Below are 22,865 nucleotides of genomic sequence, written 5' to 3' on the forward strand. Positions count from 1 at the left end.
TGGGCTGCCCATCCTGGGGGACGCAGTGAGAGGGGTCCCAGGGCCTCTGTGGCGTGTGGGACCTGGCCCCGAGCTGAGCTGCGGCAGAGGCTGGAAGTGACACCAGGGCCAGCGATGTTTCAAACTGAGCAGGAACAAAGACCAGAAGAAACCAGTCCCTAGAGAGGGCCTCCCCCTCTTGGTACATCTCCACAAACCTCTGTGGCGGCTGAGCCTGGCCCTCCTGAGTAGGTTCACATCAGTAAGGCTGGAGTAGAAGGGCTTTCGTCAGGGGCTCTGCACGGCTCACCTTCCAGCCTTGTCTCTCATGATAACCAGCCAAAAGAGGGAACCTGGGTCCCTAGAAATTTCCAGGGGCTGAATGAACGTGAACACGTCCTAACCCGCCCCGGGGCGGGTGGAAGGAGGCAACTTCGGGGGGCAGGTACAGCGCTGTTGCCCCCCATCTCCTCCGCACGAGGGGAACAAGCCCCACCTGGGCCTCGGTGCTCCCGGCCCAGCCCTGTCCCTGTGGCAGCAGCCGGCGAGGGGGTGCAGGGGGCCGGGGCGTGCGTGGGAACGGCCGCAGAACAAAGCCGCGGGGGGGACGGGCGCAGGCAGGGATCCAGCTCCTATTTTTAGCCCACTTCCTAAGGAAGAGCAGCGCAGGGGCGCCCGCTCGCCCTGGGAGCCGTGCAGCCTCTGAGGCGGCGTAAGTGGCGCTGCTAGCAGGGTCAGGGCCGCTACGGCTGGCCCCAGCCTCGCTGCGAGCCCTCAGACCTCAACACGGGGCGGCCCAGGCCCTCACGGCAGGCGCAGGCGTAGGCCCAGGCCCAGGCCCCGGCCCCTCACCGCAGGCCGCCCGGGGTGCTCTGGGCTGTCGAGTCCCAGGCCCGGTTTAGAGCACCCGCTGCGCTCCGCTTACCGACGGACTGAGCGCCGGGGCGGAGCGGGGAGAAGCCCCGGCCCCCAGGGCCCTCCCAGGCCTCCCCCGCCACCGCGGGACCTTTGTGGCACCGCCACCAACAACCCCCTCGGGACTGATGTGGCGCGGCGCGCGCTGACGTCAGGCGGCGTCGCGCAGCGATGACGCTCAGGGGCGGGCGGCGACGACGACGACGACGGCGGCGGCGGCGGCGGCGGCGGCGGTAGCGGCGGGGCCCGGAGTCGGGGCGGGTGGCGGGGCCGGACATGGCGGCGCGGCCCGGCCCGCGGGAAGATGAATAAGGGCTGGCTGGAGCTGGAGAGCGACCCCGGTGAGCGGCGGGCGGGCCCGGGGGAGGCGGCGGGGGGGCTCTGAGGGACAGGGCGGGGGTGGGGCCTGGGCCGGGGGGCTCTGAGCGGCGGGGCGGGGGGTCTGAGGGACGGGGCGGGGGCGTATAGATGAAGTCTGGGAGCGGGGCGTGGGGTGCGCAGGCAGGGTTACGGGGTGCAGGCCTGGAGCGGGGGTGCAGGGGGACAGGGGTTGTGGGAGTGCGTAGGGGGGGAAGAAGGGCTGGGGAGGGGGCGCGGGGAGGGGAGGGCCTGGGGAGGGAGGCAGGGTGGGGGGGCCACGGGGGTGCCTGGGGGCGCGGGCGGAGGTTGGGAGGGCAGGCGTGTGTGGGGCAGGAGTAGTGTGGGTCCTGGGGGGAAGGGGGGCTTTGCGGGGTCACGGTGTGGGGGATGTAGCCCAGGGGGGTTTATGGAGGGCTTAGGGAAAGGCTGTGAAGGTGTAGGGCAGACAGAAAAGGGGACATCAGGAGGCTGCATGTGGGGGTGCAGGTGTGGGATGAGGGCAGGGATGGGGTGAAAAGGGCTGCAGGAGCATTGTGAGGGCTCAGAGTGGGGCCTGGGCTCTGGTAGCACTTGTACACGGGGTCCGAGGTGCCCCGGTCACCTCTGTGTGTGTGCGATCTGATAAACCCAGGGGTCTCTGTGGAAAACATCTGAAATGCCATGAGGGTGTAGCGTGAAGCATTCCTGTTGGTTGCAAATACACCCCAAAATATCGCTGAAATACGGGGAAGAGGTGTGCATATGGGATGCCCCTTGCTACAGAAGCAGCTCTGACTGGCAGTTGCCCCCGAGCTTTGTGGGTGACTGAGGACAACCTGTGTCGCTTTGGAGCACGTGAGGGTGGCTTCTCCGTCCCACGCGTGTCAGAACCTGTCATCGCTTTGCAGCTGAGCAGGTGGATCAAACCCTCTCCCCCCGGTAGCCCAGGACAGGTGCTGAAGAGCCCAGTATGGCACCTGAGCAGCCAGGAGCGGGGCGGTCACAGGCGTTCCCTTCCCGCTGTGTCGGAGAAGGTGGTTTCTGTTGTGGACTCCCAGAGTTTGTTTTGTGGGTTAGGATTTGAGGGCCAAAGCTGGTGTTGGCTGGGGCATTGGCTGAGCATTGTTTTAACGTGTCCGAGTTGCCATGGTGCGATTTGGCGTTGTCCTCTGGGAAGCTGAGAGCTGGTCTTTAGGGTGTGGTGGTGTATTTTTGAGGCTGTGGGTGAAGAAATTGGACCCCTGGCATTATGTCTTCCTGTGCTCAGCGAAGGGTTCTGCCTGCTGTCGGTATCCCGGTCAACCCAGGTTTTGCTGCTCTTTATCCTCTTTTTACTGGTACTCGGGAATTGCCGAAATCGTTCCCATCCTCTCCCTTCTTCTTCATCATGACTATGCTGAAGACAGGACATGGTTTGGATTCTCACACCTGGGAGGGAAGGTTATTTCCTTGGAAGATAATCTGTCTGGGCCAAATTCCTACCCTAATACTGCTGCAGAGGCGGGCGCTCACCGTGCCGCAGCTGCACTTGTTCAGGTGCATGGAGGTTCAGATGCAGAGGTGGGAGCTGGGACAGCAGTTAGGAATGACCCACACGCTGCTCTCGGCCTTCAGCACATCCCATAAGCTGCCTGGCCCTCACCACGGGGCTTGGGACTGGGAGCTCTCGGTGCTTTACTGGTCAGGAAGGGTCGGGAGATCCAGATTCGGGCTGTCTGCCACGGCTGCTGGGCGGAGAGGGGAACCTTGGGAACTTCCAGGCTGTTGGTGTGGTGTTGCGTGTGCTTGTGGACACCAGAATGTTTCCTCCAGCTGACCCAAATAATTTGGGATGGGGGTTTTGGGTGTTCCAGGAGTGATGGCAGCAGCAGGACTATGTCTTTCATGGATGCTGAGGTAATATAAAATATTGAAATGAACTGGAGAAGAACCGCAGTTGGAAGGGACCCCGGGAAGTTCAAAGCAGACTTCAAAGGTAGTTCAGGCGGCTCACGGCCATATCTGGTTGAGTTTGAATATGCCCAAGAAAGAGATTTCTGTGCCCCGGTCCCAGGGCTGACCACGCTGGTAGTGAAGAATTGGTTTTTTTCTGGATGTATAGTCAGAATTTCTCTTGCTATAGTTTGTTCCCGTCACTTCTTGTCCTTTCACGGTATGCTCGGAGAAGTTTGGCTTCATCCTCTCTCTGACTTCCTGGTGATGTTGATCAGACATGAGAAAAACACACGATGGCTGACTTCCCATCTCCTTCAGCGCAGCCCTGCCGGTCTGACGGACAGTCCTAGAGAGCTGCTAGGAGATGTGGGAGTGCTCCGGGCTGAGCCACAGCGAGCCTGGGAGTCCTGCTTGGTCTTGTCTTTCTGGTGGTACCTGTGTGAGCAGCGCTGCTTTCGGCATTTACAGTTGTTTGTATTTTCAAGGCCTTGATCTGATGCAAATCTTTGCTGGCTGTGAGGCAGAGCTTGTGATATGGTTCACATCTCGTGTCACACATGTTTTGCTGTGATCAGTAGACTGTAACTGTTGAAATTGGAGAGTTAGCAAGGCTTTCGACTTTTGCGGAAGCTTTTACAGTTGGGAGACTCTACCTGTAAACAGCTGCGACTCCTGCTTCCATAACGGACGCCACCTAAAGAGGGAACAAGAACTGTGGCTGTAATGAGCATCTGAAGACCCTTATGGTCTGCTAGGACCGCTTGCCGTAAGGGGGTTGCTGCAAAGAAGGCAGCGAGGCTGCGGCACTGCCTGAAGTCTCTGTAGATGTCACCTGTACGACACAGCCCTCCATGGCATCAAGTATTTTGAGCAAAAACATCTCTTGTCAGAAAGGTGCCGGGGTTTGGTGTAACGGCGTTGCATGGCGAGGAGGCTGTCACTGGTTTGAAGCATGTTACTTCCATAGCATGTTTCTTCCCACTGAGAATTTTGTAAGAAATATGATGTTTTCTGCTAAATTAACGAAGGCTTTTTGCTCCCAGAAGTTTCCTCCCTGTTTTAGTTGTTTTAACTTTGGTGTGGAAGCCCCTTGGGCTCTTGATCAAGCCACTTACATCAGGTTCCTTAAATCCTGTGCTTACAGGGATGTTTCTCAGGATTGAATCCTTCTTATTGATATTCCCTGGACTTCCTCCCAGGCTTTCAGCAGCCTTTATATGGGAGCAAAAGAAGCAGATTTATTATTCCAGTCTCGAGGTCTCTAACTCTCTGTGGGGGGCACCGCTTGAAAATTGGGCTGACTGCCTTTGCTATGGCATCATAGTGGAAGCTGCTGCTCAGTCGCTGATGCCTAATAATCCTTCGGTCTCTTTGCCGTTGTCTCTATCCCTGGTTATGTCCTTCTGTAGTGGGAATTTTGTAGTCACTGGGGACAGGCTCTTGGATTTGGTCCCCCAGGAGAGAAGGAGATGAAGATGAGCCTTTTGGCCCTTGGAATCCCTGCAGCCTGGTGTTTTTGAGATGGCTTTCCCTTCACTGGCTGTCTTCTGCTAACAAGAACATAGGTGATCTTTTCTAAAAATATCCTGTCATCTATTCAGCCACGTTCCCTCCAGTTAGAAGAGCGTGTGTCATTTAGGTGCTCCCTGCCACTGTTCATGGTGGGGATTTACTTCTTGGCAGGTCATCTGTAGTGGGTCAGGATGCTGAAGGTGGGTCCAGCCTCATCTCCCTCCAACAGGAGAGGGTTGGTTCAGGTCCTCTCAAGGAAGAGGACGGTGAATGGGGATGGAGGGATGAAGGGAGCCCAAGCACCTCCGTAGTGAGCCAAGGCTCAACAGCTCTGCTGCTGGGGAGTCAGCGTGATCCTGGTGCCACTCTGCTGTGTTTTTTTTCTGGCTGCGCCTTGGCTTGGGACCACATGGGACCTTTGGGGGCTGGTGGCAGCAGGTTTCCTCTCTGCTCTCTTCAGCCAGAAGTAACCATTTGGGTTTGTTCCTTTTCAGGTCTCTTCACACTCCTCGTCGAAGATTTTGGTGAGTACAAGAAGCCTTCCTGGGAAGTCGGTTTGATGCTTGACATTACCCCTAGTCCTTTCTGGTGGGCTTTACACCAGCTTCTGCCCTTTGTTTGCAGGGGTCAAGGGAGTGCAGGTTGAAGAGATTTATGATCTGCAGAGCAAATGCCAAGGGTAAGTCAGGTGTGAAAGTTTGAGTTTTATTAAGCAGAATGTGTCTGTGGGCCTGGGAACTCATCGCCAGGTGGTCAGAAGGGCCCATGTGAGCTCATCAGTCAGTGTTGTAAGCGATGAACCAGGAGTGCTTCGTCAGGTTTGGGGCAGACGGGTGATCTCATGCCTTAAGAAAGACCTCCTGGGGTGGGTGGGGGACGTATTTCAGGGGATTCACCTCCCTTTCCTCATGGAGAGGTGCAGTGCCAAGCTGGCGTGCTTGCAGTGTGGGCTTTCTCCCTGTCTCAGTTGTTTAAAATGGCTTTGAGACTGTCGTTTCTTAAAAGCCATTGTCTGATCTTTTCTTGAAAACGAAGACAACATATGTAGAAAAGGAGGGGTCCTTTGGTGGTCAGGCACTATTCTGCAGGTCAGTCAGTGTCCAGAGGTGGATTTCACCTCCCGTTTCTCTGTCTTGAGCCTCTTAAGACCTGTCAAACCCCAAAGTTTTCAAGCTTGATTGTTGTCTGAGCCTGGAGCATCAGCACAGGAGTGTGTCCTGGGTAACAGGGATGGTCACTTCCAGAAAGATGGGGCTGGTGGTTCTGCTTTCCCTCCCAGTCTTTGCTCTGCCCGTGGTTTGAAACACAAGGTTTCTGGCACTGGGCAGAGCGGCCCCACTGGTGTGGTCTGTCCAAAATAATGCAGCTGCTGCCTTCTCTCCGCAGCCCTGTGTATGGGTTCATCTTCCTGTTCAAGTGGATTGAGGAGCGTAGATCACGCCGGAAGGTCTCTACCCTGGTGGATGAGACGTCAGTGATCGACGATGACATCGTTAATAACATGTTCTTTGCTCACCAGGTATCCTGGAGGCGAGGGGAAAGAGGGGGGGGGCGGTGTCTCGTGTGACACCTCAGGGAAGCAACATGGTACTGAGAGGCTGCACTGCTCTTGCTGGTCCTGAGGGCAGCTCCTCTTTCCTGGGAGTCTCTGCCCTGAGCTCCAGGTTGGAGGGAATACAGCGAGGGCTGCGAGCCTGGCTGTGGCCTGCGCTATGAGCAGATGCTCATGGGGGCATGGTGTGGCTCGCTAACCGAGACTGACCTCCTTCCTTCCTTCCTTTGAGAGTCGAGGTCAAGTTGCTGCTCTCGCAAGTGATTCTTGCGTCAGTACTTTTCAATTGATTATTGTCGACTCTGAGGGGTTGTTGAAGGGTTGCCTTGTTCCTGCTGGTTAAAATGGTCCTTGTGTCACCCTCCAGCTGATCCCCAATTCCTGTGCCACCCATGCCCTGCTGAGCGTCCTCCTGAACTGCAACAATGTCGACCTGGGCCCCACGCTGAGCCGCATGAAGGATTTCACCAAAGGATTCAGCCCTGAGGTAGGGGTGAAGGTGTGCAGGGCTGTGCACGGGTGGTGCATGTGAATCTGCCTCTCGCTCCCCTCTCAGGGTGATGCTCTAACGAGCTGCCAGCTTTCCAGCCCTTCGTGGCTGCACGCTACATCAGTATTGCCTCTTCTCTCTCATCTTCTACCTTGCTTTGCTCAGGGCCTTGGTCCCCTTACACTGGGCACACCTCTGAGCCTTCTGGCGTGTTAATCCCTAGCCCAGGTGCATTCTTTAAGTCTGCGATCAAAAGTCCTCTCTCCTACCTTCAGACCTATCTTGAAGTCTGTGTTTCTCTCTAACTATTACTTCTTTAGCAGAAATTGTGTGTTCTTTTCATCTTGGGTTTTACCTGTAACTCAGCAGACCAGAGGATGTGCCTGAAAGTCCCTCTCCCAGTCCTGTGTATGGATGGAGGGAGGGAGTGGGGAGCCAGTGGGTGAAGCATTTTGTTTCCTGTCACTTCCCAATTGTTTTCCTCTCTTGTTCTTTGCTGCAGAGTAAAGGCTATGCCATCGGCAATGCCCCAGAGCTGGCCAAGGCCCATAACAGCCATGCCAGGTGAGCGAGGGGGTGTCTTGCAGCTCACTTTCGCTGGAGGAGGCAGACTCTCCATTGACCTCTCGCCTCTCTTACCCTCGCAGACCGGAGCCACGGCACTTGCCGGAAAAGCAGAATGGTATCAGCGCTGTGCGAACCATGGAGGCTTTTCATTTTGTCAGTTATGTCCCCATCAAGGGACGACTGTTTGAGCTGGACGGGCTGAAGGTCTATCCCATTGATCACGGTAAGAGCCCGCCTGTCCCTACTCATTGACGCAGTTGGATAGACACCCTGGTATGTCCAAATGTGTTTATTAATTTTCATTGCCACTAAGCATTAGCTAATGTTCGTGGAGAATCACTCCAGTGGCTCCCAGATTTGTCCTGAGTTTTGACAGCTCATTTTGTAGCCTATGTGCTGGGGCCTATGTCTAGAAGGCAATTATTTCTAAATGCGTTGCATTGCTTTTTCCAGCCTTGCCATTTTCCTCCCAAGTTGCTCAGGGTCACGAGGTCTTTCTGCAGCTCTGAAGTAACTTGGTATTGCAAGCAGTATTTGTGTCCTCCTTACCCTCTCCTTGTGCCAAATAACTGCTCTGTGTTGAGGCACAAGGTCCCAACGCAGATCCCAGCAGGCTGCTCAGGTTACTCCTCTTACAACTTGATGACTAGTTCTGTCTTTCAGACACTTATTTACCCCCTCTAGGACTTTGCTTCTGTCAGGCCCTTTGGTAGGGCACCCACTTCATGTACTTCGGTTTCTTAAGCATGGCACCAGATCCAGTGGCAGGTGGATTCCAGCAGGAGCTGGGATTTCCTTGGACTTTGTGAGCCTGGAGCCTGTGAATTGCTTGTGGTCTGTAGGGTTCAAAACTCATCTTCCTGCCCTGCAGATAACTCACATTTTCCCTTTGGAAGGCAGAGGCAGGGGGTTCCATGTATGGGCTGACAGCGTGGTCCTTCTGCCTCCTGGGCCCCTTCTCGCTCCCTGGTATGTAAGGGAGCCATGAGATTGCCTCTCGTGGGGACGGCAGGATCCGCTCTGTGAGTCTGAAGCAGGAGCCTTGGCCTGCTTTGCTCAGTCCATCTCTGTCTCCTTATCACAGGGCCGTGGGCTGACGACGAGGAATGGACGGACAAAGCCAGGAGAGTAATCATGGAGCGCATCGGCCTGGCCACCGCAGGGTAATGTCCCAGGCCGTGGTGCAGCCACTGGCCCCTCGGCATTTTTCCCTGGATTATTTCTACTGTGACAAGTTGTGGAAGTGGGGGTGGAGAATGTTGCTTGGGTAGGATGCAGGTGCACTGCCTCCTTGCCTTCTCTTGCCTGCAATTTGCCTGCCTTCAGAGCATGTGTAGAAGTTGCACTCTCTGTGCGATGCAGAGTCCCTGCAAATGGCCACACAGGTAGGAGTGGCCAGATTACGTCCCTGTTAGCTCGAGGCCATAGGAGAAGGAATGGTGCTTCTGGTCCTGAGCTGGGCCTCTTGGATGCTTGGGCATGAAGGTGACCGAGCACTGGCACAGGTTGCCCAGAGAGGTTGTGGAGACTCCATCCTTGGAGATACTCAGAAGCCACCTGGATGTGGTCCTGGGCAACCAGGTGACCCTGCTGGAGCAGGGGCTTGGAGCAGATGACCTCCACGGGTCCCTTCCCACCTCAGCCAACCTGTGACTGTATGAAGGGTGTTTTGTGTTGTGGCTGAAGTAACTTTGCTCTGCTTCTTCAGCCAGCGTGAGGTTGATCATCCCCCTGTACTTGGCTCTGGTAAGGCCGCACCTCGAGTACTGTGTTCAGTTTTGGGCCCCTCACTACAAGAAGGACATTGAGGTGCTGGAGCGTGTCCAGAGAAGGGCAACAAAGCTGGTGAAGGGTCTGGAGCACAAGTCCTATGAGGAGCGGCTGAGGGAGCTGGGCTTGTTTAGCCTGGAGAAAAGGAGGCTCAGGGGAGACCTTATTGCTCTCTACAACTACCTGAAAGGAGGTTGTAGTGAGGCGGGGGTTGGTCTCTTCCCCCAAGTAACAAGTGATAGGAGAAGAGGAAATGGCCTCAAGCTGCGCCAGGGAAGGTTTAGGTTGGATACTGGGAAAAGCTTTTTCCCTGAAAGGTTTATCAAGCACTGGAACAGGCTGCCCAGGGAAGTGGTTGAGTCCGCATCCCTGGAGGTATTTAAAAGATGGGTAGATGTGGTGCTTAGGGACATGGCTTAGTGGTGGACTTGGCAGTGCTAGGTTAATGGTTGGACTCCATGATCTTAAGGGTCTTTTCCAATTTAAGCAGTTCTATGATTCTATGACTTGGTTTTGGGGGGAAAGCCTCCCGTGTGTTGGTATTCAACACCAGGGCAGGGGAGGCGCGGCCTGGACAGAGCCCACAGGAGGTGTGCGGGGTGTGGCTGGCAGCCTGCTGACCCCCCTTGCCAGGAGACGGGCCTTCCACTGCCAGCTCGCAGCTGATGTCTGCTGTCCCTTCCTGCAGGGAGCCGTACCACGACATCCGCTTCAATCTGATGGCGGTGGTGCCTGATCGGAGGATGAAGTACGAGTCCAAACTGCACATCCTGAAGATGAACCGCCAGACTGTGCTGGAGGCCTTGCAGCAGGTAGGACAGCCCAAGGCCTGAGAGAATGCAAGCCTGGGGTGGGAATAGGCTCTACTGTCAGGGCTGTAGAGGCACCCTGGATTTTATGATTTTTTTTTTTTTTTTGACCTTGGGAAATGTCTTCTGGGAAGAGGAGATAACCAGCCTCGCTGCTTGGCCTTTTGCTGCTTACCTGGGAGGTTATCTGTGGCGTTGTCGGTTGATTGTGTGCGTTGGTGCTTGGCGGTTGGCTCCCCCTCGCAAGTTCTCCTTCTGCAGTGCTTGAACAGGAGGGATATGGTTTGGGTAACCCCGGTCCAGCACTCAGTTTCTATCTGTCATTTGCCTTCAAGCTTATCCGAGTAACTCAGCCTGAGCTGATCCAGACCCAGAAGTCTCAGGAGTCTCAGCCTCCGGAAGAGGCAAAGCCAGCCAGCAGCAAGACTGTGACTCCAGAGAGCGCCCATCCAGGTAGAGCCCTGTACCAGCGGTGCTGCCAGCCAGCCAGCCTGGCCTGCCGTGGAGCGAGCGCAGGCTGGTGACGATGGCTGACTGACCTGGAGCTTGAGGGAGTTTTATGGTCAGCTCCACTTTCTTTTCTCCAAGCCCAGCTCTGTGCGCACTGCGTTGGGGTGTGGTAGATGCCTCTGTGCCTGGGAGAAGTGTTGGAGGGACTTGGAGGTTGAAAATGGGAGGGCTTAAGCTTGGGGACACTTGTGACAGCTGGAAGTGGAATGGGAAGTGGGTGCGATGGTCTGGTGGAGCGTAAGAGCTCTTCTGCTACGTGGGGTGGGCAAGGGGTGGCAGAGGACATTGAGTAAAACGTGATGGTGCTGGTCATGAAAGGCTGTGCTGTGCTTGTATGGCAGATGGCACTGATGAGCCCGCCAGCCAGGGCCACCCTGCGGCCACGCAGAGCCCACCCAACAAATCCAAACCGGTGGCAAAGACAGCAGCGAGCAGTATCAACGGGGTGCCTCCAGCAAACCCCAACCCCATCGTGCAGAGGTTGCCAGCCTTCCTGGATAACCACAACTACGCCAAATCCCCAATGCAGGTAGGCCGGAGCTCCAGGCCAGCAGCATGCCTGACTTGAGCTGAGCTTTTCAATTCCAGTCCCTCACCTCCGTGGGACTATGGCTGTCAGCCAGTCTAAGCCCTTCCCCTGCCTTACAGCCTGCCTGCCCTTGCACTAATGCAGGCGGGAGGGTAAAGAGACCTGCCCAAAGAGCTTAGCGTTAATGTGGGTCAACTGAGCGAGCACAGGGAAGAGTCCCCTGGCTCCTCTTGGAAGGGACAAGCCCTGGTGCTCGGCTGGACCGAGGACGTGTCCACTGGGCTCTTCCTCCTTGCCCCGCTGCTGGCAGGCCATCAGCAACCGTGTTTTGCAGGAGGAGGAAGACCTTGCAGCAGGAGTGGGTCGCAGCCGGGTCCCAGTCCAACAGCACCAGCAGTACTCGGACGATGAGGATGACTACGATGATGATGAGGAGGAGGAAGTTCGTAACACCAACTCGGCCATCAGGTGACGGCTTGAGCCAAGGGCAAGAGGCAGGCAGCAGACATTTGCAGAACCACCCGTGGTGACCCAGATCTCTTTCCCGAGCACTGTCAGCTGTGTTAGAGCCTGCACCTGTGTGTGCAGTTGGGGCTGTTCTCTTGGCCTGCTATTTTACTGCTCACTCGCTGGATTTTGTGAAGCCCTTCTGTAGCTCTTCACAGTCAACCCTGAATTTTGGCTGCCCTGAGTAACTGTGTCTCGGCAGAAAACTTTAGGGCTTCTCTGCTTTCCCCTGTTTTTCCAATGTTCCTGAATAAATGGAATAGCCCGGCTCTAGGGAGCTCTTCCATAGCAACCTCCTGCTAGGGATTTTCTAGTGCCACTGGTGGCTCTGCGGGTGGTGGAGCTTGACCTGCAGAAGGTCACCTGGTAGCTGATAAGTGGCTGTATTTTGTGGTTGGAGGGCAGAGCCTGGTTGTGCTGCATTGAAGGGAGCCTGGTGGTCAAGGAAACGTGGTGTGCCCCGCATGGGGGGCTTCATTTCTCCAAAACAAACCTCAGTTCCCCAGTGCCGATTGCCAAATCAGCTCCTGGTGACAGTGTTGGCGTGCTCAGATTTCTGTGAAGGTCAGGAAGGTGGGGTCACAGCAAGGCTGCTCTTGGGGCTTCTGGAAGAAGAGCCGGGGTACACAGCGCCCTTTGGGAAGCCCCCTGTGCCCGCCGGCTGTGTAGGAGTACCTGTAGCTGAGCGGTTCAGTGGGGTGGGGTGCTGTCAGAGAAGCTGGTGGCAGTGGGGACGACCTAGAAATCTTCCTCCCAGCAGACAGCCTGCAGTGCTGCACTGGGCCCCCACCTCCTTCCACCAGCTACTCACCTTCCCTGCTCTGTTCCTGGGCAGGTACAAACGGAAAGGGCAGGTAAAGCAAGAGCACGGGACGGGGGCTGCGGACGGCCAGCTCTCCGTCCTCCAGCCCAACACCATCAACGTCCTGGCTGAGAAGCTGAAGGAATCTCAAAAGGATCTTTCCATTCCCCTGTCCATCAAGACGAGCGGCGGGGGCGCCGCTGTGGCGGTGGTCACCCACTCCCAGCCCTCTCCCACCCCCAGCAACGAGAGCACGGACACCGCCTCCGAGATCGGCAGCGCCTTCAACTCCCCGCTGCGCTCTCCCATCCGCTCGGCCAACCCCACCCGCCCCTCCAGCCCCGTCACCTCCCACATCTCCAAGGTGCTCTTCGGCGAGGAGGACGGCCTACTGCGCGTCGACTGCATGCGCTACAACCGGGCCGTCCGGGACCTGGGGCCCGTTATCAGCACCGGGCTGCTGCACCTCACGGAGGACGGCGTCTTCTGCCCACTGGCTGTTGCAGGTGGGTGCCTGCCAGCTTTTGGGGGGTGACATCTCCCCTGTGGTGACGGGACAATGTCCTTTGACTTCGGGAGTGGATTCTGGTTCTTCACGATGGCTCCTAACGCTTCCTTCCCCTGTGTGCAGATGGGGGGAAAAGCTCCCCCCCTTCCATCAAACCCGGTGAAGAGGCCCCGGTTGCAATCAAACTGGACGAGAAGGAGGGCAGTGAGGCCAGTGACAGCAAAGAGAAGGTGGGACTTGGCAGGACCAGTGATCACCCTGGGGGGGAAAAGTATTCTCCCAAGGTGAGTTTTGTGCTGCGACAGCCCTGGGAACGTGGAGCTCCCTGCGCTCACCCAGAGACGCAGCAGCGCTGGCAGTGACCGAACCGCATGTGCACGCTGTCCCACTCGCGTGTCGCCGCAGCCGTCTCTCGAGGCACAGGGCAGTGCAGGTTTTGTGCCTTGCGTCATCTCGGGGACATTTGCCTTGGCAGTGGGCAGAGCCGCTGTCTCCCACAGCCGAGACGTTCGGCGTGCTGTGCTCTCCTTTGGGCCAGGGGCTGGCGGGGCCCCGCACCCCCAAATCCCAGCCTGCTGATAACTTTACTGCCTGTCTCTGCCCTCCAGCCAGAGACAGGAGCGGGTGTGGGCGGCACAAGCGCATCAGGGCTCCCTGGAGGAGAGCTGACTAGAAACTGTTTTACTGAAAAGGAAAGTCTTCAAATTTGTTATTGGGAAGAACCAGGCCCCGGGGTGTTTCTCAGGCATGCAGGCAGCCCTTGCCCCTGTCCCAGAGAACCGGGTACACGGGGCTGGGCCAGGCTGGGGCAGAACCCGGCTCCCCTGGGGCTGCCTGTAGCGCTGGCTGGTTGATCACCCTCTGACTCAGAAATTCCCTGCAATGAACTGCTCTTTTTTTCCCCGCCCTGGCAAGTGTTTTTTGCTTTGATGAATCCTCCCTTTCGCAGCACAGAGCAGAACACCCACCAGCTCATCTTGCTGGCTCCTGGGCTGCGGCAGGGGTCCGTCTGCTTACGTTTGCTCTGCTTGATCCTGGCAGGAGCTGCTGGCACTACTGAAGTGCGTGGAGGCAGAGATTGCGAACTACGAAGCCTGCCTGAAGGAGGAGGTGGAGAAGAGGAAGAAATTCAAGGTGTGTTTGTTGATGGCCAGTTTGCATTGGTGATTTAGCTCCCTGAAGGCTTTTGTCTGGGGTGTCTTTACGTCAAAGTGGAGGGAGGGTGTTTCAGCTGAGAACGGCCATGGGGAGCACTTGGGGTCTCTTTCCCGTTACCAAACAGCCCCAGGGCGCAGAGCTCCCGCCAGGACAGACCGAATCCCCTGGGCAGCGCTAATGAGCTTGAGGAGGATGGTGGGGCACTGCAGCTGGGCCACAGCTGAACATCAGCACTGACAGGAGGAAGGGGGGAGTCTCTGCCCCGAGGCCTGGCAGGATTCCTCCCCTGCCCACCCTAGCCTCTTCCCTGCTGCCCTTTGTGGAAAATCTGAACTGGGATGGAGAACATCCCAGTTGTGCACTGGCCTGAGCTGGGCTGGGAGCCAGGTCCCTTCCCGCTCTGGTCTCCTTGGCCTGTGGGATGATGGGCCAGGCATGCCGGTTCTTTGCCCCCTGTTAGCCTTGAGCTCTCCTTTTGCTCTGCCACTTGTTTGTGGATTATTTGTGGATTTGTCATCTCTTTGTAGATCGATGACCAGAGGAGAACCCACAACTACGATGAGTTCATCTGTACCTTCATCTCCATGCTGGCCCAGGAAGGTGAGCTGTGCTGTGCGGCCGAGGGGACGGAGCGTGGGGTTCAGGTTCAGCTGGGGGAGCTGCCCTGAGTGTGGCAGAGCAGCAGCCGGGAGCCTGGGAAGCTCACGCTGCCCCGATCTCTGCTTCCGCCAGACCCGGGGTGTGAGGTAGCGCTCAGTCCGGGGCGCCACATGTCTCTGCTCTGTGTCCCTCTGATGTTATAGTCCCAGGAGGAGCCCACCGACGGGTTTGGGGTGAGAGAGGGGGGGCTGCGCTCTGGCACGGGCAATACCGGCACTCCAGCGCGGGACGTGTCTGCCTGCCTCTCCCCCTGCAGGCATGCTGGCAAGCCTCGTGGAGCAGAACATCTCCGTCCGCAGGCGGCAGGGAGTCAGTATCGGCCGCCTGCACAAGCAGAGGAAGCCGGACCGCCGGAAACGCTCCCGCCCCTATAAAGCCAAGCGGCAGTAGCCTGGGAGTCGAGACTGTGAGAAGCAGCAGCTGGGCTTTGGGGCTTTGGGCAGTGACACTTGGATCTATGTTACGCTTTGCCCAAGGAAGAGGGACCACAGCGACAAGCCCTCGGCCAAGGTGGACCCTGGGGACAAAGAGAAATCAGGTTTTCCTCCGAGCCTGAGATGTGAAAGGCGGAAACGTGTTGTCTCGAGGGGAGTCCCTGCAGCTGCAGCAGAAGGCGAGCTGGAGTGCCCAGCTGCCTGACCGTGCCGTGGCAGCGCCCGGATGCTGTGGGCCCGGGTCTCGGCACCGTGGCTGAGGACTGCGGCAGGAGGGGAAGAGCTCACCCGGCCGGTGGCAGGTCTGGCATTGTGGGAACGCTGGTGATGCCAACGCAAGGCTGGAGCTGGCTGTGGCTTGTGTCCTCCTGCCTCCAGGCCTTCAGCTCTGCGCTTCCCCGGGACATTGATGTCTGTGTTTTCTATCCCTTTCCCCAAATGTCTTTGTGGTTCTGACCCATGCTTTGGCCATCGCTGAGTGAGGCTGTTTCTGGACGGAGCCTGTTCTCCTGCATCCACCCGCTGCCGCACTGCCCAGCTCCCAGAGCGGGCCGAGGCGTGGCCAGGCCGTCCTGCCTCGCCCTGCCCTCACTGCGGCACCCCCAGGCTCCCTGCGGGGCTGTGGCAGCTCTATTGCCGGGTGAGGATGGGTGGGCTCGTCCCTGGAGCTGGGCCTCCACGGGGGTGCTGGGGGGCGGCGCGTGGCTCTGCTGCCACGGCTGCTTTCCTGGGAAGCAGCTCGGTGGCCCTGGTGGTGCCTGTGGGTCGCACGGGGTTGCTCCAGGCCCAGTCCCCGGAGAAACCCCGGGAATTATGAATGGACCAAGTTCATAGGGTGGCCTTGGTGCTGCTGGGCACGGCGCAGGGGTGGACGCTGCATGTGGAGTCACTTGGTGCCCCTGGCGAAGCCTTTCCGCGTGGGGAGAGGTGACCAGTTGCTGTAATGCTCAAGGTGGGAGGGGGACTGCAGTGGCAGCGGAAGCAGCGGAGGGAGCCCAAAGCTCCTCCTGCCCAAGCCGCTCGCTGGCTGCTTGCCCGGAGCTCGCCGTTTCCTCCTGCCTGCCTCTCGCCTGCCAGCCCTCCTGCACACGGGCTTCTGCCTGTCCCCAGCAGCCTGGCAGAAATCTCAGAAGCCAGAGGTCAGCACCTCTCTGGGCCAAGGAGAGCTGCCCCAGGAGAGGACTGAATTTTGCAAATGTGTACAGATCTTGACTATGGAATGAAACTGTTCTTTTGGTATTTGTTGAAGGGAAGAAAATCCTTTTGTCTCTTGCTGTGTCTAATATCAAGTTCTGTAAATAACGGATCTGTCTGAAGGAATAAAGCTATCCTCTAACAGCCAGCCCGGGGAGAGGTGTGCGAGGGAAGGGAGAGGGGCGTGTGTGCGGCTAGGAGCACCCAGTGCCTGCTCCTGGCCGTGTCCCTGCTGGCAGCTCTTCTGTGGTGCTAAAAACTTGAGGAAATTGTGGGGATTGCAACACCACCAGGTGAATGCGGTGCTGGTGCAGTCAAGCTCAATTTATTGACACAGCTCAGAGGGCAGGAGGGGAGGGGAGCAGCTGCTGGCAGGGATGGCGGAGGCCCTGGGTTTTTCCAGCTAGAAATCCAGGGCGCAGACCAAGGCTGTGCCCCGTTTGATCCAATGCTTCTGCGGCTTGTCTGTAGGGATCTCCACAGCAATCACGTAGTTGGTGGAGTGGCCTGTTGTTGACAGCGTGCCTGTAACAGGGAAAGCAAGGGCAAGAGGTACTGCGGCCCCGGCTGCTGCGCGCTGACCGGGGAGTCCTGTAAAAGTGACGCCATGCGCGATCCCCTGTCCCATCCCCGGCTAGTGACAGGCTGAGCAGGGCTGGGGGAAACAGGCTCGTGTATTTTGGGGTGTGGGCTTGAGGAGGGCCTGGCCATAGGCGCTGCTGCATAGCTGGGGTGCCTGCCTGCGTCATCTCCACGACCACAGCAGGAGAAATCTTTTTCTCTCTGGCTGGTCTCAGCCAACAGCGCCTCGCTCCATAGCAGTGTGTGTCAGGAAGAACTCCTGCCGCCTCCCCTGGGCTGCCCTTCCTCGCTGCTTCTACACTCTCCCTTGCTTCTGGAGATCTGCCTGTAGGGTACCTACCTGCGCGAGTGAGAGTCTTATAGATTGGGCAGAGGTAGGTGCCGGTGGCTGGCGGCTTGCGGCTGGGGACAGGAAGCAGCCAGATGACGGCCATCTCTGTGTAAAGCTCCTTGGGGCGCGACTCCGCTAGCTGAAACGCAGCAGCGTCCCAGCGGGCGCCTTCGAGGAACAAGCCGTGGATGTAGCAGCCTTCATCGGGATGGCGAGTGAGCTCACTCACCGACTCCTTCATTACCTGCAGAGGAGAGCGGGCCCAGGGCCCCTATCAAGGTTCGGCCCTAAGGGCCGCCTTAAGCTGCTCTTAGTTAAGTCAGTGCTGCCGAAGGGGAGCTCGCCCCAGCTCTCAGAGGGGCTGGGCTGGGTTTTCTGGCATCTCACATCATGAGGCTGTGGGAGAGCCTGTGGAGCGGGATGTGAGCAGGACTGGAGAGGCAGAGAAGCCTCTGCTGGCCTTGTGGAGGGGTCTGGCGGTGTGGGTGGGTGTATCTGAGCACAAAGGGGCTGATGGGGTCCATGGGCAGCTGTGCAGCTGGTGGCTTCACCTCTTGGGCAGGTCTGGGCTAGAACTGCTGCCTTTGTGGCCTTCTAGCAGCAGATTAAAAAAAAAAAATCCAGACAAATCCAGAGCTTCTGGCTGACTTACTGACCTTGAAGCTAAACGAGACGGTGTCGATGGAGATGACAGACTTCCTGGCAAAGTTCTGCAGCGTGCCAGTGAGGAAGGCCTGGGGGAAGAAGAACCCGCTGATCCAGAACACAGAGGGGATCCCGTGGCTGATCCATTTCTGCAGGAATTCAATCCGCTGCACCAAGTCGTTCACCCAGGATGCCAAAGGCTTCAGTGACGGGTAGGCCTGCGGGGCACCCAGAGAGGAAGGTGCTGAATGCAACCAGGGACACCCTAGACCTTGTGCCCCAGTTGCTGACAGCTGCCCACAGCCCAGGGATTCACCCAGCCTGGGGCCGGGAACAACTGCGAGCTGCAGGAGGCAGGAGACATCTCCGCGACGGGGGAGCAAGAGCCAGCTCCACCCGAGACAGCCCAGTCCAGCTGTGGTGGCTGACGACCCGTTCCCCTGCTTCAGGTGAGCTCCTGCGGGCAGCTGGGCTGGCCGGGGCACGTACCTTGGCATTCCACACCTCGGGGACAGTGTTGTTGTACAAGCTGCTGGCCATCAGCTCCAGCCGAGAGGACATCACGACCAGGCCCTTGAGAGCTTTCAGCAAATCCTTCAGTGTCTGAGCAATCACCTCCAGGAGCCTGTTGTACCTGCAGAGAAAGAGCAGAGGGAACAGAGCGACTCAGTGCAGTGGTTTATTGCCCATGTCTGCCCAGAGAGGGTATGGATCTCTGTACAATGAGTGAAGCTCCTCTATGTAACTCCCAGCCCCATTCCTCTTTAACGGGGTCTCACAGCTGCCCCCCTAGCCCTGAATTGCTGACGGTAGCAGATGGAGACACTGATCAGTCCCCACAGGACAGGGATCAGCTGAAGGTCCCAGCTGGGACACAGCTGTGTGGCTGCCAACCCCACTGCCATGCTGAGCAATGAGGTTCCTCAAAGGTGGGCGGGAGCAGGGGCCTGCGCATCTCTGCTCTTCCCCAAGGGACCAGCCGGTTGCTGGCCCAGGATGCGATCCCACAGGGGTTTTACCTGATCACCTCCTGTACCAGCACTGTGTTCATGGACTCTTCGTAGAGCCGTGGGTATTTGTGAATCACCTCCGGCAGGTTCATGGGGGCAGGCAGCTTGGCCAGGATGTCCTTGGAGGTCTCCTCCACGAGCTGGAAGGAAGGCAGCAAGTGGGTGAGCACCCTCCTGGCCACGGCTGCCGAGAAGGGGGAGAGCTAATGCCTGGATGGCAGTGCCGCTGCTGGCACCCAGCAGGCGGGGTGGCACCTGCTGAAAGCTGGTGTTTGTGCTCGCTGCCTGTACTGGGCACTGGCTGCCAGAGCACTGACGGGATCAGGGCACCCACCTCTTCCCTGCTGCGGCTTCCCAGCGTGAAGGTCTTGGGTTGCAGCTGCATAATGGCCCCCAGCAGAGCAAAGGTCTCGTTCTGAGCGAAGGTGATGTTGGCATTGTCGTGTAAACCAAAGAGCGCTGGGCTGTCGTTGAGCGGCAGGCTCTTGATGTACTGGAGGTAGCCCTGGAGAGGAATCCACACAGGCTGTGAGGTCAAGAGCACAGGGATAAACCTGTGGTGCCCCTTCGGGCTGCTACGGGCCAGGCCCGAAATAAATGACTAAGCCAGGGTTGCTGGATAAGCTAAATCCAGCAGATCACAGCGTCAGTTGGGAGATATTCCTTGTCTTGGCATTTGAGATTCATTCATCCAACTTTTACACAGCTCTTTGTCCCCCTGTCACAGCCAAGAAACGCAACTCGCAGCTTTGACTAAGGGACAGCTTATGTGTGCCCAGAGCAATGCTTGCTGACGCAGGACTCGGGCTACTGGGGAGGCTGACGGGGTGGCAACTCCTCTGAGCAGAGGCTATGGCCGTGGTTTATAGTCTGGCCGGGGAGTTAAATTGCACTTGTGTAGAAGCAAACACGTGCTATGAGAACAGGCAGCTTGGCAGGGAGCTTCCTGCTGCGTCTCCTGCAGAGCTCCTTGGGTACTTTAGGTATGTGATACCAAAATGATTCAGAGTACAAAAGCTTTCAGCTGGGGAACTCTGGTGATAGCTGCTACCACCTCCTGTGCACAGGGACAAGATTTTCCTCCTGTTGTATGAAACAGATGCAGCTTCCTGAAAGCAGCTGAAGATCCCCAGGTTCTTACAAACTTATATTCCCCCAGGGAACTGGAAATGCAGTGGGCTTCAGGGAGGAGCAGATCCCCTTTGCACTATGATGATCCCACTGGATCTATGAGCTGCAATTTATTACTTGAGTACTTACATCAAGGTCAGAAGAGGTACTGATCTGCTTGTAGATCCCTGATTCGGAATAGGCAAACTCAGGAATTAAAACTTCAGGCTTGTAGAAATCTTCCAAAATACTCATGATGCAGCGCCTGTCCCAGTCGTCAGTCACATGGCCGCCGTAGTTGATCTCCCCAGCTGTGTACTTCAGAACCTGTGAGGGACCCCACCATGGTTTTCCAACCCGCACCTGCATCATGGTCCTGTTCTCTCCACAGGAGGGGCCAGCTCACGCACTTACCTTGTACGGGATGTCTGTATATTCGCTCAAGAACATCTGTAGCTGACTGATGCAGATGCGGAGATCTCCATCTGTGAACTCATAGGGGATGTTGAACCCCAGAGGCCCAAACTTTCTCCTTTCCAGCATGTTCCCGTGGAAGAAGCAAAGTGACAGCAACAAGGATTTAAACTCTGCGACCTGTGGGCAGGGGAGCAGGGAGAAGAGGTGCTCAGCTTGGGAGGAGGCATCCTTGGATGGGGTCAGTTCCTGCTGCGACCTGGCAGGGGAGAGGTGCCAATTCAGCAGTGCCAACTGGAGCCTGAAGAGGTAGAAACCTCAGTCAGGCTGCTGTGCTGGGGAAGGCTGTGGCCCACTCCCTTGCTTAAAGAGAGCTGCAAGTGTCTTACGCCAGGCCTCCGCAATCCTGTTCCTTCTGCTTCTCAAAGCAAAACTTCTAATTGGCTCATCACAGAGTAGATGTGGGCTTATGAGAAATACCACCAGCCCTTCTCTAGCACGTGAGAGCTCTAGTGGAGAGGAAGATCTATGCCTGGAGAGGAGCAACATCCAGGTGGAGAGGATACATTGGAGCAGGCATGGGCTGGGGACAGCAAACCAAAGCACAACCTGGGTCTTACCTTGGGGCAAGAATTCAAGAAGTCATCACTGAAACTAATGTAGGACTTGAGTAGGTTGGCCTTGACCCCACGGGGCGGCTCGATGGTCATCTTGGAGCCATTCTGGAGGATGGACACAGGGAAGTGGTTGCTTGGTAGACTGGTGAGCCAGAGGCGAAAGTCCTGATGCACCTGGAAATCCAGAAGGCAGCAAGTGCTCGGAGGGTGCAGGCACAGCCACTGCAGCTGCTCCTGCACTGACCCTCTGGTTTTACAGGGAACCTGTGGATGGGATCAGACTAGATCTGGGCTCCTCCCAGGGCTCCAGCCTCCTGCCTGTTATCCTCCGAGTGGGCAGGCTGCTCAGTAAAACAGCTCACCTTGCTGGGGTCAATGCCCTCAACGAGTCTCTCCAGTGAAGGCATCCAGCTGGGGGCCAGGTGGCAGTTCTGGAAGAAGACCCAGTTGCCCTGCTCCATGGCACTGTGCATCATGGCTTCAGCCCGGGGGCCCTGAGGAGGCAGATGAGAATCGCTCAGAAGCACTGGTTCCTCGCGGGCTGTGCCCTGCTGAGCTGGACAGGGAGACAGCTGCTGGGTGGAAGGACCACTTTCCAGAGCTACAGCCTGGCTTTGTCCCCATGGCTGAACTGGATCTTTGCTGTCTGATGGCACAGCAAAGGCCCTTCTACAGCTTTTGCAAACCTGTGTGGGAGGGTGGAGGGAATGGAAGAACTGGGGATGGATTTGGGAAGTTAGAGGGCACTATAGGGGGAACCGCTGCAGCCCCCACACTGAACTGCCTCCTCCAGCTAGTAGAAGGTTGGTGAGTAAGGGCCCTGGGGCAGGAGGGTGTTTTGACTGTGCTGCAAGGGTGTTTGACCTACTTGGAGCTAGGTAAGATCACTGGGAGTGCCAGCAGGACTTTGGTGCCCCAGGTGGGCACCAGCAGCTTACCTGGCCTTGGCCCAAAGAAATGCCAGAGAGCTTTTGGGAGAACTTCATTTCTTCAGCAAACTTGTAGAGGTCAGCAGCGGGGTCAGTGCCTGGGGACAGCACGAACACCAGAGGGGTGGTGGCAGTGGACTCCCTGAAGACGACTGAGAGGTCAGTGGTCTGCAACGCAGAAAGTTGGTCAGAGCGGAGGGGCCATAGTGGTACCACGCGCAGCATCTCCTCACCCTGCTGGCCTCCAGCTCCTCTCCAAGGCACCTGCGTGCTCTTGGGTGTTGAGGCCAGAAACATATTCAATAAGGGCCTAGTACAGCTCTCCTCTGGCAGCATTAGGATTGGGTCAGTGACCACTTTCCCATTTGTCATTCAAACTTTTCCCTCGTATGCCTGCACTATCTGCCCCCTCCCAGCGTGGTTTAACTGGTGGACAATAGGTACGATACCTCTCATCTGAGACGTAAGTGTTTCCCCAGCTGTGGGAACACCGTGGCTGCAGAGAGGCATGAGCACCCTCACTGCAACTGGAAAATGCTGATGGCCCATTTACAGCAAGCGCAAGGCCTCCTTCTCCACTCCTGGCCCCACCAGCGCTTCCTTTTGGCTGGTTACCTGTGGCTCAATGAAGTGCCGATCCAGGTTCAGTGCCACAAAGTCCTGCATGGCGTTGGTGATCTTATCTCCCCGCAGACACCGCAGAACCAGCAGCTTCTGGAAGGCATCAAGTTCAGCTTCCCACTTCCCGGGCAGGGGCTCTCTGCAAAGCATTTAGGTTCATTTTGGAGGGATGTGCCAGATACTGCAGCTCCCTAAGAAGCACCCAAGTTGCCTGCAGGCAGCCACTGGGCTTACAGAAGGAACAACGGGCTTCCAGTCACGTGGCTGAGGTTGTTGTCCATAGCCCTGAAACCATCAGCAGGCAAGCCAGAGCTGCTTCCACTGGGGAAGCACCAAATACTGCTGGGCTAAGGCATCGTGTGGCTCTGCCTTGAGCAAGCAACACGCACAGGCAAGGGCCACCCTTGAGGAGACAAGGCAATGCCTCATCCTCTCC

General features: G+C 57.2%; 2 protein-coding genes across 6 annotated transcripts in view; one reads left to right on the forward strand and one right to left on the reverse strand.

The window, feature by feature from the left end:
* Positions 1 to 1,073: 1,073 nt before the first annotated feature.
* On the forward strand, positions 1,074 to 16,318 carry BAP1 (BRCA1 associated deubiquitinase 1). 5 transcript variants are annotated; one of them, XM_087745174.1, is made up of 17 exons: positions 1,074 to 1,235; positions 5,175 to 5,204; positions 5,305 to 5,359; positions 6,067 to 6,199; positions 6,600 to 6,719; positions 7,225 to 7,286; positions 7,370 to 7,512; positions 8,374 to 8,452; positions 9,748 to 9,871; positions 10,204 to 10,321; positions 10,720 to 10,907; positions 11,242 to 11,375; positions 12,250 to 12,722; positions 12,848 to 13,008; positions 13,766 to 13,858; positions 14,410 to 14,482; positions 14,686 to 16,318. In XM_087745174.1, exons 1-17 carry the CDS (start codon positions 1,199 to 1,201, stop codon positions 15,096 to 15,098), a joined length of 2,436 nt encoding a protein of 811 aa, XP_087601300.1. In that variant the 5' UTR covers positions 1,074 to 1,198; the 3' UTR covers positions 15,099 to 16,318. The 5 variants fall into 5 exon arrangements, 4 of the variants coding, with proteins under 4 accessions (XP_087601300.1, XP_087601301.1, XP_087601302.1 ...); XM_087745175.1 differs by having other exon boundaries at positions 12,848 to 12,954; XM_087745176.1 differs by having other exon boundaries at positions 1,075 to 1,235; positions 14,799 to 15,071.
* Positions 16,319 to 16,442: 124 nt separating this feature from the next.
* The window catches only part of DNAH1 (dynein axonemal heavy chain 1), a 78,121-nt gene continuing 71,698 nt past the window's right edge, over positions 16,443 to 22,865 (reverse strand). The window contains exons 68-79 of the mRNA XM_087745184.1: positions 22,424 to 22,568; positions 21,818 to 21,976; positions 21,242 to 21,373; positions 20,883 to 21,053; positions 20,263 to 20,442; positions 19,999 to 20,175; positions 19,073 to 19,243; positions 18,748 to 18,878; positions 18,218 to 18,362; positions 17,740 to 17,946; positions 17,093 to 17,327; positions 16,443 to 16,695 (exon numbers count right to left, since the gene is read on the reverse strand). Coding sequence (XP_087601310.1) covers positions 16,574 to 16,695; positions 17,093 to 17,327; positions 17,740 to 17,946; positions 18,218 to 18,362; positions 18,748 to 18,878; positions 19,073 to 19,243; positions 19,999 to 20,175; positions 20,263 to 20,442; positions 20,883 to 21,053; positions 21,242 to 21,373; positions 21,818 to 21,976; positions 22,424 to 22,568 — 1,975 coding nt within the window. The 3' untranslated portion in view covers positions 16,443 to 16,573. The remainder of the gene's footprint in view (positions 16,696 to 17,092; positions 17,328 to 17,739; positions 17,947 to 18,217; positions 18,363 to 18,747; positions 18,879 to 19,072; positions 19,244 to 19,998; positions 20,176 to 20,262; positions 20,443 to 20,882; positions 21,054 to 21,241; positions 21,374 to 21,817; positions 21,977 to 22,423; positions 22,569 to 22,865) is intronic.

This window comes from Nipponia nippon, unplaced genomic scaffold, assembly GCF_047370975.1.
Source record: "Nipponia nippon isolate SJK-2023a ecotype South Korea unplaced genomic scaffold, ASM4737097v1 scaffold_9, whole genome shotgun sequence".
Lineage (NCBI taxonomy): Eukaryota > Metazoa > Chordata > Aves > Pelecaniformes > Threskiornithidae > Nipponia > Nipponia nippon.